The 24,821-nt window shown below is 40.6% G+C and overlaps 3 protein-coding genes across 4 annotated transcripts; all 3 read left to right on the forward strand.

Moving 5' to 3' along the window:
* The first annotated feature begins 3,923 nt into the window (after nt 1-3,923).
* On the forward strand, nt 3,924-9,822 carry LOC103374260 (placenta-specific gene 8 protein-like). Its single transcript, XM_008304324.1, has 3 exons — nt 3,924-4,080; nt 4,220-4,374; nt 9,344-9,822. Exons 1-3 carry the CDS (start codon nt 3,981-3,983, stop codon nt 9,512-9,514), a joined length of 426 nt encoding a protein of 141 aa, XP_008302546.1. The 5' UTR covers nt 3,924-3,980; the 3' UTR covers nt 9,515-9,822.
* A 1,821-nt stretch (nt 9,823-11,643) lies between these two features.
* Nucleotides 11,644-15,796, forward strand: LOC103374261 (cornifelin homolog A-like). Its single transcript, XM_008304325.1, has 4 exons — nt 11,644-11,752; nt 12,967-13,091; nt 13,401-13,555; nt 15,054-15,796. Exons 2-4 carry the CDS (start codon nt 12,989-12,991, stop codon nt 15,174-15,176), a joined length of 381 nt encoding a protein of 126 aa, XP_008302547.1. The 5' UTR covers nt 11,644-11,752; nt 12,967-12,988; the 3' UTR covers nt 15,177-15,796.
* A 3,550-nt stretch (nt 15,797-19,346) lies between these two features.
* On the forward strand, nt 19,347-23,568 carry LOC103374262 (UDP-glucuronosyltransferase 2B17-like). Of its 2 annotated transcripts, none has more exons than XM_008304326.1 (2): nt 19,347-19,391; nt 21,684-23,568. In XM_008304326.1, exons 1-2 carry the CDS (start codon nt 19,359-19,361, stop codon nt 23,271-23,273), a joined length of 1,623 nt encoding a protein of 540 aa, XP_008302548.1. In that variant the 5' UTR covers nt 19,347-19,358; the 3' UTR covers nt 23,274-23,568. The 2 variants fall into 2 exon arrangements, with proteins under 2 accessions (XP_008302548.1, XP_008302549.1); XM_008304327.1 differs by lacking the exon at nt 19,347-19,391 and adding an exon at nt 20,157-20,501.
* Nucleotides 23,569-24,821: the final 1,253 nt, after the last annotated feature.

Here is a 24,821-nt window from a genome sequence, read left to right on the forward strand (position 1 = left end):
AGTGTTTTGCTATATCCAGTTTCATTTATGGTGCAACTTATACATTTCTTCACATCTTCTGCAATCATGTCGTCCTGTATGAGGTTCGAGTTTCACTGTCGGGACCGTGCATCCTCTGTGGTAGTGGTTGCTAGGTTCATGCATCTGAGTCAACAAATTTATCTTTGGTCTCATCTGACCAAAGAATGCGCTTCTAATCTCTTATCTGGCTTTTATTTATGGTCTCCTGCAAAGTTTTATCTTGCACTTTTGTTTTGAACAAAAGCTAGAGTGTATTTTTTTTTGATCAGGGACCGTGCATTTTTACACAGAAAACATCTGATGCATATAGAGTTAACTTTCCGTCCCTGGTTGGGCTTTCCAGTGAAAACAGACAAAGGACCAACAACACCAATAAAAACAGGACAGACAACATTTTAAACTTATAATCCCCCACCCACCCGCAATGGCACAGTCTGCTAATATACTAATTTCATTTGGTAATGTGTTCCAGATGTGACAGCCTTTGATTGAAAATTTTGTCTGATCAAATGTAGTTCTGCTGTAAGATATTTTGTAATTGTTGTTGGTGGAACTTCTGGTGATCCTGCTGCTGTCCTGTCTATGGATGAATCCACAGAGCGGCTGTGGCGCTGATTTATTGAGGCATTTAAGGAAGTAAAGATGGATGAAGCCGTCAAAACTCAAAAAAATTCGTTTTTTTAAAACAAGACAGTGATGCCATCGAATTGGTTTTTCATCAATAATTTTTGGAGTGTGATTGTGTAATGAACTTGTGTGTTTTATTGTCGATGGGGCTGCTTGAGCCAGACAGTATGAGATGCGGGAGAAGATTATATCGTACATGTACAAACATGATACTGTCTGTCTGTAGTGTCATTTCAGACAACTGCAGCTCAGATTAGTGGCACTATGGCTCATTTTTACCCCCTTATTACTGCTGCAACTGTGTTTCCACAGATTTCTAGTTCATCACCGATCTTCCTGTATCCTTTTCATATTTTTGAAATCTCACGATCAGACTTTTCGGTTCCTCCAGCCATTCTTTTCTATGTGGGGCCATGATGTAGACATGCAGAGAGACACAGCCTATAGGTCCTAAACAGAAAAAGCTTCTGGTGTGTGCAGGTCTTTTTATTCTCATGTTCATGCATGTGGGTGATTGGAAAAGCAATGATTACAGGTTTTCCAAAGCGAGCCAAACCACATTTACTAGTCTTAGTGAAAAATGGGATCGAAATTTTGTGTTGCTAAAAAAAAAAGAAACATTGTTTGCTGGAGGAGTCATTACATGCATTCAAAGATGTTTCAACACTGTCCAGAGACAGAAACAGCTACTCTGTGATGACTTATTTAAGTTTGAATTGTGCCTTTTTCTTTGCTGAGTGCCAAAGTGAGCCATACCACATTTTCTACTTTCTGAGAACAAAACTGATTCAAGGTTTGTCTTGCTAAAGAGCATTGAAGCGTTTACATCATAAGGAACTGGAGATACTTTTGAGGACCATGGGGTAGAAATAGATGCTTGGTGGTGGTTAATCAAGTTTTTATATTACCTTGCCGTTACTACATGTTGAGTTTTCACGGGGCTTGAGGTTGCGCTGTCCGCCATCTTGAATCGTAAACAACTAGTGCCGCTAAATTTTCCTGCCAAAACCATTATGGGCCAAAGTTCAAAGCTGCATTGTGACATTACTAGTGGGATGTTGGTTGGACCACTTTGCCACCGACTAGTAGATCATAAACACTTAAAAAAACATAAAGCCCAACTTTGGATTTTTTGTGATTTGGCCCAGTTTGGCACTGAACCCCTCCCTTGTGTCTCAGTGATTCACTTTTGTTGCATGCAGGGTTTTAACTCCATTTCCCTCGCTTTCTGCTGCTGCGACACAAATGAGCGTGGCATCAATCCTCTCTTCTAACTCTTGAAGAAATCAGAATTATGCTTCCAACCAGTGTGATGGTTCGTAAGCCTTTGTGAAACACTCACCGCAGCTGCAGGCACAACCACTATTGCATAAAAATGATAACACCTTATTGTCTTAACACCCACCTCCATTCATCCCTCCACTGTTATCTCCTCTTATCCTCCTGTCTTTGTCACTGAATAAACAGATCCCACACTTCTGAGTAGAGTGATACCTACAAGGTTTCTACCTACTATGAAAGTCACCTGCTGTGTAATCATTCATGTCACGTAGAGCCCTCACAGTAGAACAGAGGGGCTTTGTTTCATGAGGGTAGGATTCAGTTACCTGGGTCTTTCCTAAGGCCTCTTTTGCTCATTTTTTCCCCACAACAATGATAAATCAGATAACACTGTAGAGGTATCGTTTATGCTGAAATGCATCAGAGACAGTTTCCTCAAAATTGTGCCTCTGATAATATTTACTCTGATTATTTTCTAGATAGTTTAGCAAGACATTTTACTGCAAGTAAGCAAATACTGTGTCACCGACTAGCTGACTAAAAGTCACAGTATCTGGACATCCTTTTAGACTTCGACCTATCTCTCGCTGGACTGCACTGGAAAATGTCGAGGTCAGCAAGAGTTGGCTGTAATGGGAACACAGCGCCTTGTTTACTGATCTTGTCCGACAGTTTCATGTTTACACCAAAACACTGCAGTCAGGCAGCGAATAAAGAGCACACACATGTAAGTCATAGAGGACAGAGGGAAAGGAAGTAAAGTTGTTGGGTTTCCAGTGGTTTGGATAACTTTTAGACAGGTGAGTCCTCTGTCGTGTTCTTCTGGTTACATATTTTCAGTAATACTTCACTCTGCCTAGAACACTGATGTGAATCATTCTTCAGAGGATTAGCTGTGACATTGAGCACTCTGGTGGACTCTTTCTCAGAGTTGAGACATGTGGTGAAAGAATAGCTCGAGTCAGGACACGGCAGCGTTTAATCCTTTCTGAGGGAGGGGCGTGGAAGTTTGCAAGCTGGACAATCTTTTCATCTTTTTTTGACTCAGGTGATGGTTTCCTGTAGATTTTGGTTTCAGTTATGACCCACAAATATGCAGAGGTAGCTGGTTTGTAGCCTCCTTTTGCTATGTGGTGCCAACGCAGTGAGATATTAATCTGGGTGGGTGGTACAAGGAGCATACAAATATCATCACATAGTCCTAATGTTCATGTCTTTGCAGAGATTTAGCTTCTACTCGGCATCCCTCTGATTGCTAATACAAACATACTGTTATCTCGATTGAGTTCTATTTTTACAACCTCTATAAACTCTGCATTTTTCAAGATACTGTGAACATCAATGTGGTGTTTGTACAACTCGATGACAACTTGCTCCTCTATACACGGTTTCTGAGTCATGCTCGATTTATTTTACTGATCAATTATCTTTTATTTTCTTTCCTCTTGCTCCTGTAGTTCAGCCCAATTTATCCGAAAAGCCTCGAAATCTTGGTCACATGACTGACACATTTGAACCAATCATTGCTTCTAAACTGCATCAAGGAGAACTGATTTTTTTGTTTGTTTGTTTGTTTTGGGTTTTTTTTTTTGTTTTACACAGTTTGGTGCAAATAACTTATTTTCACCAAATTTGTTATTTTGATTGATTTTGTGTTCTCACTTGGTGAATCTTCCCAATAAAAATGCACCAAACACATGATTAGTTCTTTGAGAAATTAATAAATTTAATGATTCTTTCTGTTTTCACTGTTTCTAACTCTACTACATTTTTGCAGTTTTGGCTATCTTTTAAATATGTCTTTCAAATCTGGTGGCAGGATTTGAGTTTCATGTAGGGAAGAAGTAACATTATTTGAAATAGAAACTTTGAGGGGTGCCAGGTCTGGGTTGGAGGCCTAATTGTTCACAAACTAAAACATGTTTTATTTGAACATGTGAAGAGCATCACAAGCCTTCACAAGGAAAAACAAATAAGATGACAGCTAATTTTTCATTTGATTATGTTTTAATCCTAACTTTCTTTTATCATCACGGCTGGGCAGCTCAGTTATGTACCAACAGGTGGTCCAGGTTCAGCCGGAGAGCCGGGTTCAGGAGGCCGGACAGTGGAGCACTGGTCTGTGTGAGTGCTACAAAGACATAGGAGACTGTAAGTGTCCAATGTGAGACATCATGAATGGCTTTACATCACATCTGATCCACTTTAACCAACTTAGTGACAGCTGCAAATGTTGGACAGTTGTAAGAATGGCTCTTACATTAGCTGTCATGTTTCTTTATGTGTGCAGGCTGTTTTGCCCTGTGCTGCCTCCCAGTGTTCACCTGTAAGGTGACCAGTGCCGTGGGTGTGTGTCCCTGCCTGCCTTTGCTGGACTGTATTGGTTGCGTCACACCAGCCTCTCTGGCCATGAGGGCTTCTGTCAGGGAGCGATACGGCATACAGGTACTGTAACACAGCACAGATGGTACTTTTACAGATTTTACACGATTTATTGGTGCCTTTATGTACTTTTCAGTTGGATCACACTCACGATTTCAATTAGAAATGAACATATTTGATCAAAAATTTTCATTTACCTGCATAGGTTCATGTTTTTTAGAGGGCGATATCTTCAAACTTCAGCAAAAGTTGACTTATCTGATGCCACAGAGGCTGCAGTACACTGTCTGAAATGAAAAAAATAAAAGCATTTTAGTTTTCCCAGTTTTCAAAATTACAGATATTAACTCATGTAATCACAAAAAAGAATTTTTCATTTACACATTAACTGTAAGAAAATCATAATTTCACAGAGATTTCTTGCTTTATAGTGTTTCACTGTATTTTACTGCATTTAAATTAACCACAGATATAATTGTTTTACAGATATTTTACCAATATTTATATGAAGGATGAACATTTGTAAAAAATAAATTGTCATTTTACATATTTCCCTTAGTTTGTTTTGTTAAAATACAGATAAAAACTCATAAAATCAGGCCAAATTTTTCAAGTTTTTCATACAGTTTGGGTGCATATGATATTTTCTGCTGGCACCTTTGGCCCTCTAAATCTATACAGACAGATCAATATGTGCACCAAAGAGGAGAGGGACACATAGTAAAATAGCATTAATCTACCCAAGTCCTTATTTACAAATGTGACAAACTACAGGGAAATGTTAAGAAGTAGTTCATTAAGGCAGAGGATGTAGATCCAGTCGGCCTCACATTGTTTATGAGATAGCTGAGATAGTTTCTACATATTGTGCTTTTATTCATTCTTTGTTTCCTGGAGGTTTTCCTTAACGTATGCAAGACCACAGGGATGTATAGATGCACAGGTGATAATGCTGTTGAGAGGGAACGTCAGAAAACAGTGCATGATTTTAAAACTGTTGCAGGTTTTGGATCATTTTTGCACCATAATCCCAGTCTCGACTAACATTTGGTAGCTTACAGCTGACAGCTTTAGTAGACATCAAGTCTTCTTCGCAGGATTTGGTTGCAGGAACACAAGAGCAAAACTTCACTCTAAACAGCACTGATTGAATTCTTCCAGTCGAGCTGAGCGGCCCCCTGTGGTCGTGATGTCGTGATAAACACCGGCTCGAACGGTTCAGCTGATTGCTTTCTAGCGTACCTCGCCGTGTCCCCAGCTCAATTACACAGAGCTGCCGCTGATCTGAATAATTAGGATTGCTGCCGAGGAGATGGAGACGTCTCAGTGATGAGACCTGATAACGGTGCACAGTGGAAATAGCTGCAGCGTCGGCGGGTACAACTAATGACAGCAGTTATTACTTCAGCAACGCAAACAATGTTTGGAGTCCATGAGGTGACATTAGATACACGCCAAGGATGAAATCAGGACACATTTATTAAATTAATAAGTCTTCACTCCAGTTATAAATAAACCAATGAATAAACAACTAACTGCTCAAGCTGCCCACCCACTGCTTCCCTGCTGCACTGTTTATCCAACGCTCATGCACCTGCAGGCGTGACCGCACTCCTCGATAGACATCGGGTCCTTCGTCACCGATCGGTGCTCAACAGATGTTTCACATGAAAAAGAGCACATTCCGGGAACGAGGTGTGAGTTTGATGCCGGATAAGCCCGGTCGCTCGTTTCTGGGACAGTGAAGACAAGGAGAGATAAGGCAGGAGGTGGGAGTGGTTGGAGGCCAGGCAGGCAGGCAGGCAGGCAGGAGGCTGGAGCGCTGCCATCGGAGAGAAGGAGGTGGTTGGTAATGTTGGCTTTCTCTGGAGGTGGAGTGGGCCGCGGATCGCTGTCAGTACAGCCGAGCATGAGCGGCGAAGATGCCAGAAGTTCTTAGAAAAAAAAAAAAAAAAAACAACACAAAAAAAAAGAAACAAGTCCCAGCATGTAGGTTGTTTGTGAAACAAATACTCTCTCACGAGTGGAAGGACAAAGCTGACGGTGTGTATCGTGAGAAGTGGTAGATCTGTACAGATTAGATGAGGAGCTCTGGATCGCCTCTGTGTGAATAATCCATGTTTTTGTTTGGACATTTCTTGCTTCCTTAAAGCCTCTTTCCGCTCATTGTTTAAACCTCAAAGTACTCATCTTCGTGTATTAATGCTACATCTTCAGACGTTTTTCTCATAAAAATGGCTCAGATATAACTCTGCACTGTTGTTCACTGCAGCTGGAACACACCAGCTCACCTAGAAGTCTGCTCAAACTGTGAACTACTCTATGCTACACAATGCCAACTTTTAATATTGGAGTAATTTAGCCAAGAAACTGATTCTGAGTAAGAATGATGATACAAAAACGGTTGATTGCCACCCTGCAAGTTGACAGGATTAGTTCCTTTGGTTCATTATGTAGGACAGGGGTCTCCAATCCTGGTCCTCGAGGGCCACAGTCCTGCATGTTTTAGATGTTTCCCTCTTCCAACACACCTGATTCAAATGATCAGCTCATCATCAAGCTCTGCAGAAGCCTGATAACCATCCTGATCTTTTGAATCAGGTGTGTTGAAGAAGGAAACATCTAAAACATGCAGGATTGTGGCCCTCGAGGACCAGGATTGGACACCCCTGATGTAGGAGAATCTGGAAATCTGAATGATTTTGATCCTTGTTGGACTGTAGCTCCATAGTGGAAATAATCAGCCGTGTCTTTTCCAGCAATACGGTGAAACACCTTCCCAAGAAGAGAGATCTTTAAAGTTAAAGTAACATTTTCTTTTTTAGCTGTGCTATCAGCATGGATCTAGTTGGATTTCTTGGAAGAAGTGCCTCAAAATTTTCTCAAAGTCAGTAGACTTTGAGAATCACCAAAATCAATAGACTTTTGATTACCAATAATTATTGATTGGACTAAAAAAATAAAATTAAACAACAACATTTTTGCTGCTCACAATAGTATTTTCTTTCTGTCATAAAAAAAAATCATCATATTTGGAGATTCCTGAATCCTGACTTGTTTCTTTTGAACAGGAGAAAAAAGCAGCAAATCAATGCATTCTGTCCCGTTTGAGAATAAAAGGAGAAGCACAAGAAGTTCTTTTGCTGTGTGAACTGGCTGCTCCTTCAAAACTTTATAGAGCCACAAGTGGACACATAGAGAAAAATCCCAGCTGACAATAGTCAAGAGGACTCATTTTCAGTTCCTCTGGCAACTGCTTTCTGTGTGATGCAGACATGCAAGTAGACACAACCCCAAAACTGGGAAAGTTTTGGTGTTAGTGCATCATTTTATAACCATGTTCCTGCAGTCAGGCTGATTGGAAGTCACAGATGTACTCAGTTCTCTTTCAGGGATCAACTTGTGTGTCAGTGATCTTAAGTGTTGTCACTGTTGTTGCGGATTGAAGTGCAGCTGCAATGTTGAGTTCATACTGACAACGACCACCACTATAAAACTGTATAAACTTGACGTGCCTTCTGTTTGTCAGATGCATTGTGATCAGAAGGCTGCAGAGTTGACACCAAATTCTGAACATGTGTTCACCTGTACAAGCTTTAGCAGCTACTGCAGCCTTTTGCAATCATACTTACAACTTTTCCAGGAATTGCACATTCTAGTTTCAATATAGTCAAAATATTTGCTCTTTGTTTTTTTTTATCAGAGATTTTAGTCTACTTGTCAACTTGGAAATAATGCAGAAATTATTTTGCATTTACTTCAGTTGCATAAACATCTAGATGCTAATGTTAGCATTTAGCTCAAAGGCTGCTGTTCCTATAGAACAGCCTTATGGATCAGCAGTCACCTCTTAATTTTTTCTTCTTAAATTGTTATTTTTTTGGCCTTTGTGCCTTTATTGGATCGTGTTAGTGAGAGAGAGACAGGAAAGTAGGGGAAAAGAATGGGGGGAGGACATGTGGGAAAGGGCCATGAGCGGGATTCAAACTAATGACCTCCACATTGAGACTGTAGCCCTACACATGGGACGCCAGCTCAACCAGGTGAGCTATAGCGGCACCCCTTAAATTGCTTTTTGATTAATTTCGTCGGCCTGTCTGGAATCTCAAAGCTGAGAAACAATGTGTTTCTGTTTATCTTTACTGCACGTGCAGACTTCCAATCTGAACGCTGCATGTTACATACACATCACCGAGCCTGTAATGACATTTGAAGGAGGACTGATGATTGTAGTTGCTATTGTCGCCCTCCCACACTGAATTCACAGGGGAGGCGGTGCAGTGGAGAGAAAGTGAACAGATCCCAGGTGTGTCGCCGAAGAGGGAAAGTTTAAGATGATCGCTGCTTTTGCATCACCAGCATTTAAAAAACAGCTGCATCAGAATCCACAAGCTGATTGTCAGATGTCAAATTTTCCCAACTGCATAAACATCAAGCAAATTCAGAAGTTAATATTTTGTGAGTACAATATTTGGTAAAGAATTAAACCTTCATTGGGCTCTAAACTGCCGTGCTGACTCAGGAGAGAAATCAGAAGCTGCACATGGAAGCATCGGCCTTGTTGCTGTGTCTTTCAGACTTTATTGATTTATCAAATCTCACCCACCAACATTCTCATCATGACATTACTGACAAGCCCTTGTTCTGTTGCTATGAGCAAACACTTGGCTGCAAGAAACTCGCTGCCCTCTGAGGGAGGATTCTACCGAAACAGAAGAGCAGGATTTGTGCTGTTACACCGACAACAACACTTCAAGCATTGTTGCACACTTCTGCAGTGTGTGTTCTTGCATTTATCACAGAGAAATGTGATAAAACTACAACAGATTTGATGCTCAGTTATAGTTTAACTCTCAGTGATGCTGTGAAGTAGGAAGGATGTCAGTTTGAGCTCATAACGGACAAATGAAGCTCTGCTCTGCTGCATTATATATCAGTAAAAAACCTTTTTGCACCTAAATGCAAATGTTCACCTTTTGTTCGAGCCTCCCACCTGCGTTCAGGCCTTTTTTTCTCTGTGTGTGTCCTACAGGGGAGTGTGTGGAGCGACTGCCTGTATGGATGCTGCTGCTATCCGCTATCTTGGCTCCAGATCTCCAGAGAGCTGAAGAGAAGAGCAGCATCCCACGCCTCCTCCTCCTCCTCCTCCTCCCTGGCCAGATACAGCGCTCTGACCTCCCTGCAGGGGGCGCACTTGGTCTAGACACATCCAGGACTTATGGTTTTCTCATGCAGCCCTGTCCTCCAGAGTACAGGAGTTGATTTAATCACACTTCCTCCGGTCCGCAGCCACTCCCAGTTACCTCAGAGGGACCGAGCGGGGACACAATGCGTCGCGAAGAGAGGAAAGTTCACTTTGTCCCCAGATGAAGAGAAAGAACTGTGATAAAAGCTATTTCAAGGTTAGAAGCTGAGGTCTTGTTCTTTTGAGGACTGGATTATATTCTTTCAGTGGTGGAATGTGACTCAGTTTCAGCTCCATAGAGGATGTTTTTTTTTATAAGTGTGATCCAAAATCACTAAAATAAGTTTTTTTTTTAAAGTAAAAAATAGATAATCGTCTGCATAATTGTGTTTTTTTTGTTTGTTTTGTTTTTTTAATTGTTCCCTCTTCTAATCAAACTACCTAATATCTGAAGTAGGTGAATACAGTAGGGCTTTGAAAACAGAACTTTTACATATAATAGAGTATTTTTTTTAATGTATATTGATGTATTAGTACTTTTAGTGAATCTAAATTTTGCTTCTCCCACTGCTGCATTCTTTAGTAAAGTTAAAGCAACACTGAGGATGTTTGTTTCCAATAAATGCAGAAATAAAACGCAGAAAATGATGCATTCATGAATCCCTACATGCACAAATGACAGGAATGTTATAGAGAGGGACAATGTTAAACCAGGTTGCAACTGTTATCTTAGATAAACAGATAATGACATTCGAACATGGTAAAAGTACAGTCGTCATTAAAACGAATCTGAATATTTCCCTTGCATGTGAGGTTTCATTCATGTTTTAAAGACTCCCTCTGATGAAAACTGTTTTTTTTACCTTGTTAATACATCCATGTGGTGTTTTAAAGGATTTATCATGCACAAAATAACAATAATGTATTTACATCTGGACCATTTTAAGGCAGAAAGGTATTATTTTTATGGAAAAAACTCTTCAAAATGTGTAACTTTGACACACAGAGAGGAGTTTTAGGGAGATTAAGCTTTAAAAATTATCATTCGTGACTGCGTAGTTGTTGTTTTTCTCTTATCTTAAAAGCTTGTCTTTTTATAATAAAGAAAGGGAACACAATAGCTTTTACCTCAGCAACTGATTTGACCATTCATCCATCCTCATTAGGGTCATGGGAGGCTGGAGTCTATCCCAGCTGACTCAGGGTGAAGGCAGGGGACACCCTGGACAGGTCACCAGTCTATCACAGGGCTACACTTAGAGACAGACAACCAAGCACACTCACATTCACACCTACAGACAATTTAGAATCACCAATTAACCTCAACATGTTTTTGGACTGTGTGGGAGGAAGCTGGAGAACCCGGAGAGAACCCACGCTGCACGGGGAGAACATGCAAACTCCACGCAGAAAGATCCTGGGTGTCCTTACCGGGACATGAATCAGCCACCTTCTTGCTGCGAGGCAACAGTGCTAACCACTGCTCCACCTTGCAGCCCCTGATTTGACAATTAAACACGAATTCCAAGATACTACAGTTGAAGTGATACATTGTTGTTTTTGTTTTAAATTCCTGTTGTAGCTCATTTGAGTGATAAAGTCTAAACATGATAAGGATTATTTGCTAGAAATCAGTAAAAGGATCCTCTCATTCTGATGTCACTTGTCAAAACACAGATTTTATTTCTGTTCACCTTCCAGTTGCTCACACTGAATACATTCCATTCAGTGCATGCTATCATTCCTGCCCACATCCCCGTCCATTGGGCCTCTCTGGGATTTCAAGTGGCATTTTGATCCAAATATTTAGTTTTGAACTGTTTGAATGAATTCTAATAAAATGATTAAGCACTGCAATGCTAACGTCTGAACAATACAAGGAAATGGCAGAATGCACAACTTCCTAGCAAATGGGACCAAGAGCTTTGCAATATGCAAACAAGTGCACGGACCCACGTGTCGCTGCGGTGCGGGACATTTTCTACCCTTCTTATCACATATGTACGACTAAGAACTGACTAGTAGTTGAAATGTGGCAATTTTTAAGCACAATGACGTCTGAGATTTAAAAGGATGCATGAGGGTCAGATGGTCTGATGTCTACGGCGCTGACACAAGTCCGACTGGACGGACCAGTTGGTTGCATGCATCCTCTTCTGTCCTGTCACGTCTGTTGCTTTACAGCAGCTCTATAAATTAGCCTGGAACTCCATCAGTCATTCAGGTGTTGGAACTCTGCTGCGTCTCCACAGTAAGGTAAGACAATCAGAGAGACAGACAGAATTCAGATTTTTAGTGATGAAGAAGTGAAGAATCAAAGCGTTCGGGCCGTAATGACAGTTTCATTCTATTGTAATGAGTACAGTACAGTTTGGTAAATGCTTCTGACTGTGTATCAAATTTTTTGAAGGATCCTGTAAAGGATTTAAAATTTGAAATCTATTCACGGATGAGCCAAACTTGATCTGGCGCCCAGCTGAGGGTTAAATTCTGGCTCATGCAACATGGCTCCAAAATGTAGCCACCCCGGCAGAGCAGCTGCTGATTTTACATCCCACAGAAATGACAATTCCATCACTGGCACAAGCTCACAGAAAGCTGAACTGCACCAGGACACAGAAGCAGAAATGTAGCTGACATAATGGGTTTGATCCTCATTTAGGCTCCACTATTATGAAGAGACAAAACTTATATTAATCAGCGTATACAAATGGTCTTAAAGTCAACAAATGCATTTGCAGTTCCTTGTGATTTTATAACTGTTATATTTAGTGCCTGTGAAAAGACAAACAAACACAAACACACACCTTGACATTCTTACATTTTTCAAATTTAATATAAGAGAATATACTTCTTTCCTTTTTTTCCTACTTTGTCATCCTCAAGTGGTCAAAATTTTGCATTTTCAGCATACTGTAAAAAAAAATTTATTAACAAAAAAGGTGTAAAATGTCATTTTTCTTGTCATTTTAAAGATTTCCCTGTAAAAAAAAAGTTAAAAAAAAACATGTGTAAATAAAGAGAACAAGGTTATTAAATCAGAATAGAAAAATAAATATTTTAAAACTATTTGACAGATTTTTACAGTTTTGTTAAATTGCAGATCAAGTCAAAATCAAATAGAAAAAAAAAATGAATTTACACTTTTACTGTTGAAAAACAAAGCACACAAAAAACAGGCCCTAAAAATGTTTGTACAATAAATACCATCACAATGTGTGACTGTAAAATCACACAATTTTACTTAATTTAAAGTTGTTAAAAAAAAATTAACTAATTAAAAGTATTGTGACTTTTTTTCCTTCTTTCTTACATATTTTTCCTGCTTCTAGATTTGGATTTGCAACACCAATATTTATTTATTTATTATTATTTTTATTTATTTATTTATTTTTTACTGATTTATGTTCATTTGTTTTACAGTGAAGTGTTGTCATGACTGTTACTGTTTGTTTGTTTGTTTGTGGCAGTTGTTCATCAGAAGCTGAAGCCATGCCCGACACGGTTTCAAACCAACCCAGGCCGTACATCACGAGCACGACGTCCAACGACTGGACATCTGGCATCTGTGATTGCTTCGAAGACCTGCCCACATGTAAGTGCAGCTCCATGTCTTAACAAAGCAGACAAACAGATTTTTTTTACAAAGTGCCTGTTGATTAGAGACACAAAAGGCTGCAATTCTCTGCACATTTGTGGAGACAAGACTTGGCCGTCTGAATCTGTCTCACGTGCCCGGAGCTGATCACTCGGGCTGATCTGGGCTGAAGAATGCAAAGGACAGCAGATAGCCATGTATCTGGGTGTAGTGCAAACCAGCGGCATCCTGAGATAATGCAAAAGATCAAATCTAAAAACTCTAAGTTTTCCAGCAGTGAAGTCTTACTACTGTGTCTTCTTTCAGGCTGCCTGGCGTTTTGGTGCTTTCCCTGCTTCACCTGCGTGACATCGCACAAGGCCGGGGAGTGTGTGTGTTTACCTCTGCTGGACGGTTTTGGACTCATCCCCCCCATAACCACATCCATGAGGGTTTCAGTGCGCCAGCGATACGGCATCGAGGTACTGAGCCACTTTATCATTACCGAGGCGCCTTCGTGCCAATAAATCGCACATCAACTGCGTCACCACTTAGTTAACCAGCATAGAGGTCACTGTTCCCTTCACTGTTTATCTGATCTCTGATCAATCTCAAACCTGTTCGGCTTTTCACTGCAGCCTCTATTACATTCCCAGACAACATCCAGCAATTCATGTACCGTGGCACACTGTTTTCCTTTGTTCCAGATGATGCGTTTAGAAGATTTTAACAGTGATTAATGACTGTGGCTGAACAGTCAGCTGTGTTATATAACTTTTACAGCTTTATGTCATGCATTTCATCTATTTTGCATGAAAACTTGTACTGGGACTGTATCTGTTATAAAAAAAAAAACACACAACCAGCTCCATTTTTTTAAGGCTGAAGACGCCACCTACTGTGATTAAAAAAGAATTTGTTGTGCTTCATTCCTGTTCTATCAAATTTGGTAGAATTGCACTTTGAGAAGATTTAAAACAGTTTTAATCACCTCAGCTTCATTGACTCGCTCTCTAATTTCCAGCTGTCATTAGGAGGAAGTACAAATGTCCATTTTTGTTGAAGTTTTTCCAGATCTCACCATAGTTTGGTTTGATAAGGAGACTTTGTGTGTTTCAAAATTCACCAAAGTGTTTCTCATCAGTAGGGGCCAAGGTTGTTCTCAACTGCAATCACTCTTGTTCAATCCTGCTATTTACGAATCAGAAATATAACCAAAGTCAAACCAATGCTCCCTAAAAATATAGTTAAATTTATCCACACCCTGCAACTCATGATTCACCTGCCACAGCGATCGCCCATTTACAGTTAGTTTAAAACAGCAGGGAACACATTACTGTAGAATTACACTGGCTGGTTATAGACAGGTTCTATACGCTAATAAAAAGAGAAATGTTGGATAAAACTTTAATGAATTTCTTCAACTGGTAACACATAACCTAATTAAGTTTAACCAAATTAAGTTAAGAAGTGATATTAATGCCACTAAGTCAAGTTAAATAATGCGATTGCTCTCAAATGAGCATTGACGCAACTTGATGTTAACTAAAGTGAACTTGACATTTCTTATTTTCCCAACTGAATTATTCACTTTATCTAAGCGTAACATGATGTCATTAAACTCATCGTTCTTTCCTTTGTAATCATTGTGGATTACAGATAATGGCGGTTAGTTTGGAGCAGAAAAATTTGCTAATGAAGTAGTAAAGATAATTTTTTACTCAGTTAATTATCATTGTAAAGGGACAAAGTGTAATTTTAAGGTAATACCTAAAGTCAGCTGCCCTCAGCAAAGCAGAAAGAGACTTCTTTAAATCAGTACTTTACTTCAACAACAGCTCAAATACACGTTTTACATTGTAGTAATGAGGTTTATTGCTGTTATAAATATCACTTCACAGCTTTGCAGTTGTTACTGACTGAATTCGGGGAGTTTTTGTTTTCAGGTGGAAGTTTCTTATCACCTTTCTGTCTTCACAGGGGACCATCTGCAAAGACTGCTGCTACACCTGGTGCTGCTACTCCTGCACCTGGTGCCAGATAGCAAGAGAGATCAAAACCAGGGCGAACCCCATCCTGTTCGTCAACATGAACCCCAAATAAGACCAGAGAAGGCGGGGTTCGCCACCGCCTCATCGCTGGTGAAACAGACGTCACTGGGGACCCGTCTTCGTCATCAGCGAGGGCCATTCATACAAGACTGACTTCTGATCTGTATCAGGAATGTCACCGAGCGGCTGATTGCAGATCAGAACATGACGGCTGTAAATGATGCATCACTCAATAACAGAAAGCGGAGATAAGCAGACACTTGGCCTCTGTGACATCCACTAATGAGAGCTAGCCAGGGAGACACATTGGTGTACTGATGATGCTGATTCTTCTATTTTAAACCAACATTTTATTCCCTCTACAGTTTAATTAGACATGTTATTTCATTTTTTTTTCTCTCTTTTATCTTATATGTTCCTTTGGATTGATTTGTTGTCATACTTTTATCTACAAAAGGACTTCATTAAACTTGATATGTCACCAAAAATGTGTAGTCCTGAAACTCATGTGCAAAAATCTCTTGCATGAATGGTAATAAGAGTTGTTAGTTGCGAATTACACATTTTAATGTTGCTAAGTAATTAACATTTTACCTCATTCTATCGCCATTTGCTTCTAATATCTATTCATATGCAAGTATTCTGTATTTATAAGTGCAATAAAACTCTTATACCTCAAAGCCCGTGTAAAGATCTGCATAATAAACGTCACACAAGCCAAGTTCAAATCGTTGCAGATTCGTCCGTGTGCTCCATGTGGTCAAACTGGTTTTCTGTGCAGAAGCTTTAACCTCAGGCAACATTACAAAGGAAACACGGGAGCATGCAACAGGAAGACCTGACATTAACATTAAACTTCAGGGTTGTGTGAAGTTCCTGCAAAAAAAAAGAAAAAGAAAAAATGTTCGGATTAATAGTAAACAACTATCACCAAGTGACTGCTGTGAACGCTGCTGTCATAAGGATTCAAATGAGCCGTGTCTTGACGCACAACAATTGGAGGAAGGAAAGGTTCGGAACCGAGCGAGCGCCTCAGGAGCTTTGTTTGAGGTCAACTCTGAAAAGGTGCAATGAATGTAGAAGGAGTCCCGTGAGAAAAATAGGGATGGTTGTTTTTTTTATTTTCAGGCCTTTCCTTATTTGAGTAATCGCCATGGCAACGGATGTGTTTTTAGCAGCATCGGTTTCAAAGTGCGATCGCTATCCAGGCTGAAGATTGGAGCACCTGTGGCTGTGATGCAACATGTTGTTTGTTTTAATTTTACCTTGCCTTCCACTGGTGCATATGACAGTTACATAAAGGTACAGGCACAGGAAGTCAGGAATGAGTAAAATGTCATTAACAGTCGTTGCAATTTTTCATCCTTTTATATGTAGAATTAATTTAGAGCCTTCTAGCTATCAATCAGAGTTATTTAACCAAACTGTACGACCCACGTCAACCCCTTTAAACGATAACGGACCTGTTACTGCCCCTTTGAGATAAACCCTGTTATCAGTGCACAACCATCTGAACTCTGATCACGGTTGCTTCTCTTCCTTCTTCGGAGTTCGGTTTCCCCTGCTGGATGTGCTGCAGCTCAGCTTCCAGATGCTGCAACAACGTCCTCATGAGGTCAGAAAAAGTGACGCTAGATGTCTCACTCCTTTCTTTTTTCCCCCCAGCTGTTACTTTCTTTCCATTCTGTGTGTCTCAGTTAGACATGGCAGCTGTCTGCATCTACCTCCAACATCTGCACCGTCTGCTCATGGTGCCAAGTGGCCAGGGGAGGTCAAAAGATGCAACCAGGCGCTGGCTGTGAAAACATACGGACCACCCAGTCTGGAGTCTGGATCTTCAAACTCCCTCCTCTTCTAACTTACTCCTGCTGGTTTATTTTTGTCTTTGGGTTCTATATCTGTTTTCATGGCATCATGCAATCCAAAGTGCAAAACTGCAAATATAACATCTAATCACGAAAATCAGTCTAGAAATGCAAAGTATTTTCATAGCGATGCTAGTTTGGATATTTTAGGTTTCAACGGAAAGGGATTTTTATCAACTTTCCCTACCAAAGAATGTTATCCTATCTCCTCCACGCTGCTAGACATCAACAGGTTTGTTCTAACTTGTTAAGAGTTAGTTTGTGGGAAGACAAACAAGCGCATAGGTAGACTAACACAAGTGAGAGCTGTTCTTTAGATATAAGATGTACAAAAATATATATTGCCACAATATAATTGGGGCCTCGTACAACTTTTGTCATAAAAAACTTGCAATATCTTTGCATTAGTCATGGCTGGATAAGCTTGAAATTTACCTTAAAACGTCGACCTTCACCAGGTGTTAGGGCCTAAATTTTAAGACTTCTTGCCCGATGCGGCGTTATATCTGCATCAAACCATCTCTGAGCCTTTAAAATGTGCGTAACTTCCATTAATAGCTAAAACATGTCATGATTATGCTCACCCTTTCTCTCTCTCTTTCTTTCTTTTCTTTTCTTTTCTTTAATAAAACATTTGATTCCTTGTTGAGAGGGTGTGTAGGAAGCTTCACAAATAGCTCCTCTGTCCCGCTCTGAGTGGGACTATTTTTAGTTATATGCAAAATGTCAGCAGTCTTCCTTGGCTTGATAAATAAGGGGCCCTCGGTTTGTTTTTGGTGAGGGCTTCATTTGGCTACTCAGGCTGTTTGGTCAGCTGATTTGTTTTGTGATGTCTGGGTTCATATATAAATACAAGTTGAAAACACTCCAATAAACTCAAAGAAATCTGCTCTAGCTGTCATCTTGTTTGAATAAATAACTATATTTTGCAAAAAAGTTAAGAGCTCTAGAGTAATATGTTTAAATGCTTGGTAGTCAGTGGTGTTAAACTACTTTATACTTCCACTCCACTCTGCTTTAGAGGAATATATTGTACTTTCTGTTCCACTACATGTATCTGACAGTTTCAGTTACTATTAATGTTATCAATGTATAATTGAACAAGCTTTTAGGATACATGGTTAAATATTAAACCAGTGATTTCCAAGCTTTCTGTCTTCGTCACATTACAGATGCCTCTAAAACTCTCACATGATTTCATTTCAATAAATGTTAAACTGATCCAACATGTCTGTTACAGCCCATGGTGTTGGTGCCGTTTTGGTCATGTGGACTGAAAGCTCGATCCAGGACACCAGCTGCCAGTCATCTCAGCTACTTAGCCTGAAGCTGAAGACCTGCACTCTGGCCCTTGTTCTCCCGCCTCCGGTCACATCGGATTGGACCACCACCGCTCCTCCTCCTCCACCCCAGCAGTCACCACACCTGGATATAAAAGCGACCAGCTTGGGGCTGGCTGGAATTTAATGTGAACAGTTCGCCCTGGTGCCTCTCGGTCTGTCTCTTTGTGTTAATGTAACTTCTGTTGGCAGCTGCTAACTCGGTGTGGGAGTTTCGTGAGCGTCTTAGTAAAGACTGACTCCCGATAGCAGCTGTGCAACTTGGTGAAGAAATTACTTGAGTCTTGTATTTTGAGGCACTAGTTTGTTTAAGTTTCTTTTGCTATGTCTGGATGTTGCTATTAGATTTAAAGTTTGTCTAAAGAGTTCAGTTTTATTTGCTAGCTTCAATACTCTGTTTGCCTTCATTTGGTTATGTTTGGCTCGTTCATTTTTAGCAACATCCACATCTTCTTTTGTATTGTCACCGTTCTGTTGTGTTCATTTACATTACTGAGCAATAAATTGCATTACTTGAACCATTTCCATCTGTTTTTGTTGCATCCAGCTGACCCTAGAGGCTGGATCGTAACAATGTCACTGAAAATCTAAAGTTTTAAGAACATTTTTGAAGTTTTTTATAATCTTTTTCTTATTCTCACATTAATCATCTGACAGCCACTAAGCTTCATCTGCTGTCCCTTTACATAAAACTGTATGAAACCAGCTCCACCTGCAGCAGCTACATCATTACCATGCTGCTGACACACTCATGCTTCACGATTAATAATTTATCAATATCATATATGATAATATATCAGTCAGATGGACCAAAGAAGAACTTTTCCTTTTATATTTATGTACTTAGGTAGGATTTCTCATGCAGGACTTTCACTTGCAGTAGAATATTTTCATATTGTTGTAATGGTACTTTTATCTAACTAAATGATCTAAATACTTCTCTACCTCTGTTAGTAGTATGTGTGATAGTGAACTGTAGATAAAATCCTCGCGTCTGATTGGCCATTCTTTCTCCATGTGACTGATCATATGAGAAACTCACAGCAGCTCTTCAGCTTCTCTGTAAGTAGAATTTACAGGCTTGTAAAGGTGGTTCATTCTTACTAACAATAAACCCAGGCACTGATCTGCACAGTAAAACAGCGTTGGCTCTATCCTCACATTAAAGGATCCGTGTTCTTTGTTAAGTCCTCAGAGCCACGATCTCTGAGCTGCCGTTGTGTTGAGCTGGGTCTCGTTCCCTGGCTCTGGTTTATGTAACTCCACAGAGGCAGAGGAGAGGAGGGAAAGGCTGCGGTTCACTGATACGGCTGTCGAGCATTGACTCGTGCTGTTATTGTAATCACCAGCGCTCGCGTTATTTTCCCTCCGCGGTGTGACCTTGCCGCTTCCTCCTTCCCTCGTTCCCTGCCGCTCCCACCTCACACTCTCTGACTGTGTTCCAGTTTGGATTTTTTGTTTCTCCTGTTCAGCCTGAAGTTTCTGCATCAAAAGCATGAAACGCATTTAGTGTTTGAGTCAAGATTCTGAGCCTGAAACTGACTCGTGAGCGCTGAAATACAGTAAAATGCGAATAATTGGTAAAAACTGGAACGATGAAGGAAATGAGTAATGACGGAATGATGAGGAACTTTGTCTAGAAAAGACATTCATTTGGCAAAAACATGCAATCTAGCAGCTATTCACGTCTTCTTGTTCTGGCTCTGTGTGGCTGGAAGGACAATAAAGACACAATTATGGCATATCTAATGTTCTTGCTTATACATTAAAGCTTTTCCAGTGTGAGGACCAATCCATATCTATTATAAAAATATGACCATCACCATTGTTTTCAAAGGTTGCAGAATGTTTAGAAAGTAGAAAATTTCCATCACATTCCGTAACATCAGCATTTGCTCACGAATTGTTGTTAAATGCTAGTATTTGCTGTCTGATTTACAGTGTACATTAGTTCATGTTTTCACGGGAGCGTTTCATGTTTCACTGGTCTTTAACCTTTGCTCTAGAGCTAAAGACTCATCCCTTTGTGAGGCATGGCTAATCTCACATGCTGGACTTCAACCTGTGTGTATGAGAGTTATGTTGTGTGGAAACAGATATTTCATTGTTTCCTGACCTACTCAGAACGTGGACTCAAGTCAAACTGCTGGATTTTGATCTTATCAGAAGCAGGTGAGGTGTTTGCTTCATTTTGAATGGAATGATATAAATATAAAACGTCTAATCTACAGCAGTAACTAACTACCCTTTATGCTGGAGCTTATTTCCAAGCAGAGGAATGGTTTAATGTGTGAACAGCCACTCTTGCTTGTGCTTTTTCTCTATTTTCTGAGCTACTAGAGTGATGACTATTATCCCAACTGATATATGATTGGTTGGCAGAGAACATTATCAGTTTGGAAACAACCTTCATGGCGGAAAAATGAGGCAAACATGGACGTGCAGTTCCTTGAATGGCCACTTGAGACAGACTGTGAAAGTGGTCCAAACCCCCTAAACTCTCATGTTGAAATTCTTAGCTCTACAGCAGAAACAAACATGTTAACAGCCTGGTGCAAATAAAAGATTTCTGTTTCAACTGTGTTAAGGCTTGAAGGTATGGAAAGTTAAGGGCCTGGTTGCACTGAGTGAAAAAAATGGGTCATCATAAAGCAATCCCTTGCACAGGGATGTGAGCAAGGCCTACCTAAGGTCCACTCCTTTGCTCATTTTTGGATTAGCTGACAGTTAGACAAAGTCATACACTTGCAATAAATCAACAGCCAGGGCCACAACACTGAGCCTCAAAAGCGCTTTTCAGAAAACCAGTGGGCAACGTCAAAAGGGCCCTGTGTATCTTTTTATACAATCCATGGAAGGACAACAACACAACAAATACCCAAGATAACCAAGATCATAAGAATACCCAAGATCATAACCTCGGAGAGAATATGTTTTGCTCAAGACATAAATGAGAATGCAGTTTAGTTTATGGATATATGTTTTTTTTGGGGGGGGCTCAAAAACCCTAAATGACTTTCTCCATTTTTAGGTGAATTAGTCCAGAGCTGACAGGCAAACATTTTTGACCATTCCCTTTGTTCCATTTTGCACCTCAGTCCCATGCCGCCTGAAATAACACAATGCCTTCCAAAGCTGTTCATTTCTGTCTCATAGAAAATGAACTTCATGCTTCTTTTTAACATCTTTGCTACACTATGTGTTTCTGCTACGGTCAATACATTGTGTTGCGTTTACACAAATTTGAAGCACTACTATCTTCCATTCATCCCAATCAGGCACAAGACGAAGCAGCTACAACTTAAGATTACACAGTTGAAGGGTCCAGTAACTTACCTTTCTTGTTTCTTCCAGGAAATGTCCACCATTTCAATCTCTGCAACCCTGGCAGGGCTCTGCTTGCTGCTGCTCAGTCCAACTATCTGTAGCAGCAGCAAAATTCTGGTAGTGCCTCTAGATGGCAGCCACTGGCTCAACATGGAGGTGATCCTCAAGGAGCTGCACTCCAGGGGCCACGACATCACAGTGCTACGTTCTCCACAGAGCTGGTACATTCCCAAGAACTCTTCCATTTATACTTCTATCGATGTACTCATGCTGGAAGAGCGAGACAGGGACTACTACAATAAACTGGTACAAGACACTATGCAGTGTCGCAGGTACCCCACATTTATACGCAGTTTCTGCAATCGGCATGTGATCACATCCATGTTTACTCAGGGCCATGATGTCCTGGCCAGATCGGCTGCTTCAATGTTTGATAACACGGTTTTTATGAAGAAGCTGCAGGACGCCAAGTTTGACTTGATGTTAACAGACCCTGGTCTGACCACAGGGGTTCTTCTTGGTGGCTACCTCAAGCTGCCGATGGTTTTCAATGCACGCTGGATTAATTCAGGGGATGGCCATTTTACCATAGCCCCTTCTCCTGTCTCCTATGTCCCCGTGTCAGTAAGTGAACTTACTGATCAGATGGATTTTGTGGAAAGGACCAAGAATATGCTACATTATATACAAGCTGTTGTTGAACAATACTTCATCATCAACCCTTCCTACTCAGAGCTGTTCAAGCGGCACTTCCCTCCTGGAACTGACTTGCTGTCCTTGCAGCATTCAGCTGATATCTGGCTGCTGAGGGCAGATTTTGTCTTTGAGTTCCCTCGGCCCACCATGCCTAATGTGGTGTACATAGGAGGGTTCCAGTGCAAAGAGGCCAAACCCCTCCCTGCTGATCTGGAAGCATTCGTGCAGAGCTCTGGGGAACACGGGGTAGTGATCATGTCTGTGGGGACGTTGGTGTCAGCTTTGTCTGAAGAAGTCACGGAGGCCATCGCTGCTGCTTTCGCTCAACTCCCTCAGAAAGTGATTTGGAGGTTTGAGGGTGAAAAACCTTCATCTCTGGGTAACAACACCTTGGTGGTGAAGTGGCTGCCTCAGAAAGATCTCCTGGGACACCCCAAGACTCGTGCCTTTGTAGCCCACGGAGGCACCAATGGCGTATATGAGGCCATCTACCACGGCGTTCCCGTTCTGGGCCTGCCCCTCTTCTTTGATCAGTTTGACAATCTATTCCGGTTAAAGGCGCGTGGTGCAGCTCAGATGGTGGAGCCCCAATCTCTGACCAAAGAGAACTTCCTGGAGGCTCTAACGGACGTCATTGAGACTCCCTCTTACCGTGAAAACATAAAGCGTCTCTCCAAGCTACACCGCGATAGACCCGTATCTCCTATGGACACCGCCATCTTCTGGATTGAGTACGTCATCAGAAACAAAGGAGCAGCCCACCTGAAGTCTGCAGGATTCAGTTTGCCTTGGTATTCCTACTTCTGCCTGGATGTGGTTGCTTTTATCTTGGCACTAACTGGCACCTTCATCTGGGCTTTTGTGTTTATGTGTAGGATTCTCTGCTGCCGGAGGTCCAGAAGAAAGACAAAAGCAGAGTAAATGATCCAAACATAAGTCAGTCTCAAATAACTTTTTCGAGAAAATAATGGTCAGTCAATCATAGAAATCATAGAAATGTTTTTTTTTTTAGTTTTTTTTTACCAGAAATAAAAAAGATGTAGCTAGAGGACGTTAAATCATGCCTTACACCCAAGAAGATTTGTCAGTTTTGAGAAATTCTTTCACCTAATCCAAACCCTGACCATACACACTTTCTGTTTTGACATCACACAACTTTCTTCAAACCTTTAACATGTTCTGCTCTTTTCGTACTCAAATAAACAATAAAACAGCTTCTCTGACCTTCTTTCTATAGTTTTGTCTTCCAAGGACTGTAATGAGTTAAAACCGTGGAGCGTTCGGCAGAGTGACATGACATATTAACTGCAAGTAATGTCAGATTTGAACACATGGACAACATTTTGGATTCTGTATGTGCTTCCTCATATGTCCACTGTGAATCAGCATCTACATGTCACTGAGAAAAGATGCTCCTTTGATCTCTCGAGCTGAGGATTGTCATGCTTTTAAGACCTACAAAGGGAGACCCTCGATGGAGCCCAAACAAGCCTGACAGTCGCAACATGTTGTATCATCACATCATTTCTGCTGAACAAAACAAGCTCCAGAAATAGTGGCATGATAACCGCAGTGAGTTTCTGATTAGTTTCTACCGTTTCCTGTGTGACATAAAGGTTGTGCATGAAGAGGAACATCTGACACTGAGCGTTCACATATATTACCAAAATCTAAATCCGCAAGAAAAGACACTGAAACATCATATTATCTTTGTTTTTTATATATTACATCTACTCTCTTCTGCAGGACTCTCACTTTTCAGATTCTGGCAGATGCAGTAGAGTAGTTGCATGTTTGCAGAAATACTACACTCACACTGTATGTTTAAACAGATTGTAACTGCGAATGCATGTGGAGTCTAATCGTGAGATTGTTGATGTCAGTGCTGCAAACCACAAACAAATGTGAGATCACTGTGTACTCAGTTGACTTTGGAACTGCTAAATTTGGAAAAGAACCTCAGGCCAGGTCAAGCAGAGGGCTGAAGCACTGCGAAAAAAAAAAAAAGAAGTACTTCAGCCATAATAAAACTGCCCACTAGACAGAGCTGAAGATGTTTCTCTGTATTCTGGTTAAATGGTTTGACAAAGCTGTTGTGACTTGGACTTTGAAAAAAAAAAAAAAAAGCAAATAAAACATAACTGAGTATTTTATGATGTAATTTAGCATGATGATTCTGAGAAAAGACAAGAGCTGAAAAGAGGTGACATTGAAAGTGGTTTGCAACAGGTTGCAATTACCTATAAAGTCTGTCCAGAGTGCATGTTGTAGTTCACGCCTTATAGACCCCCAACAAATGCAGCATGGCAGCGATGATGCTAAACTGGTTGCAACAATAAAAGAGGAAGCTTCAATGTCAGAAGAGCATATTAAAATAAAGCATGTGTATTAGAATGAAGTCTTTTTGTAGCTTTTTTAGCTTTAAAATGAAAGTGAAAATATCGCACTTTTACACTTCAGCATATCCAG

The sequence above is a fragment of the Stegastes partitus genome, unplaced genomic scaffold (genome assembly GCF_000690725.1).
Source record: "Stegastes partitus isolate 25-593 unplaced genomic scaffold, Stegastes_partitus-1.0.2 Scaffold2189, whole genome shotgun sequence".
In the NCBI taxonomy this organism is placed as follows: Eukaryota; Metazoa; Chordata; class Actinopteri; family Pomacentridae; genus Stegastes; species Stegastes partitus.

Excerpts from the sequence above, each read along its gene's own strand:
- LOC103374260 (XM_008304324.1), top strand. The coding sequence starts at position 3,981 with ATGTACCAACAGGTGGTCCAGGTTCAGCCGGAGAGCCGGGTTCAGGAG. Across the intron at positions 4,081-4,219 it reads CTACAAAGACATAGGAGACT|GCTGTTTTGCCCTGTGCTGC; the intron begins GTAAGTGTCCAA and ends TTATGTGTGCAG. Across the intron at positions 4,375-9,343 it reads GGGAGCGATACGGCATACAG|GGGAGTGTGTGGAGCGACTG; the intron begins GTACTGTAACAC and ends TGTGTCCTACAG.
- LOC103374261 (XM_008304325.1), top strand. The coding sequence starts at position 12,989 with ATGCCCGACACGGTTTCAAACCAACCCAGGCCGTACATCACGAGCACG. Across the intron at positions 13,092-13,400 it reads CTTCGAAGACCTGCCCACAT|GCTGCCTGGCGTTTTGGTGC; the intron begins GTAAGTGCAGCT and ends GTCTTCTTTCAG. Across the intron at positions 13,556-15,053 it reads GCCAGCGATACGGCATCGAG|GGGACCATCTGCAAAGACTG; the intron begins GTACTGAGCCAC and ends CTGTCTTCACAG.
- LOC103374262 (XM_008304326.1), top strand. The coding sequence starts at position 19,359 with ATGAGAAACTCACAGCAGCTCTTCAGCTTCTCT. Across the intron at positions 19,392-21,683 it reads AGCAGCTCTTCAGCTTCTCT|GAAATGTCCACCATTTCAAT; the intron begins GTAAGTAGAATT and ends TGTTTCTTCCAG.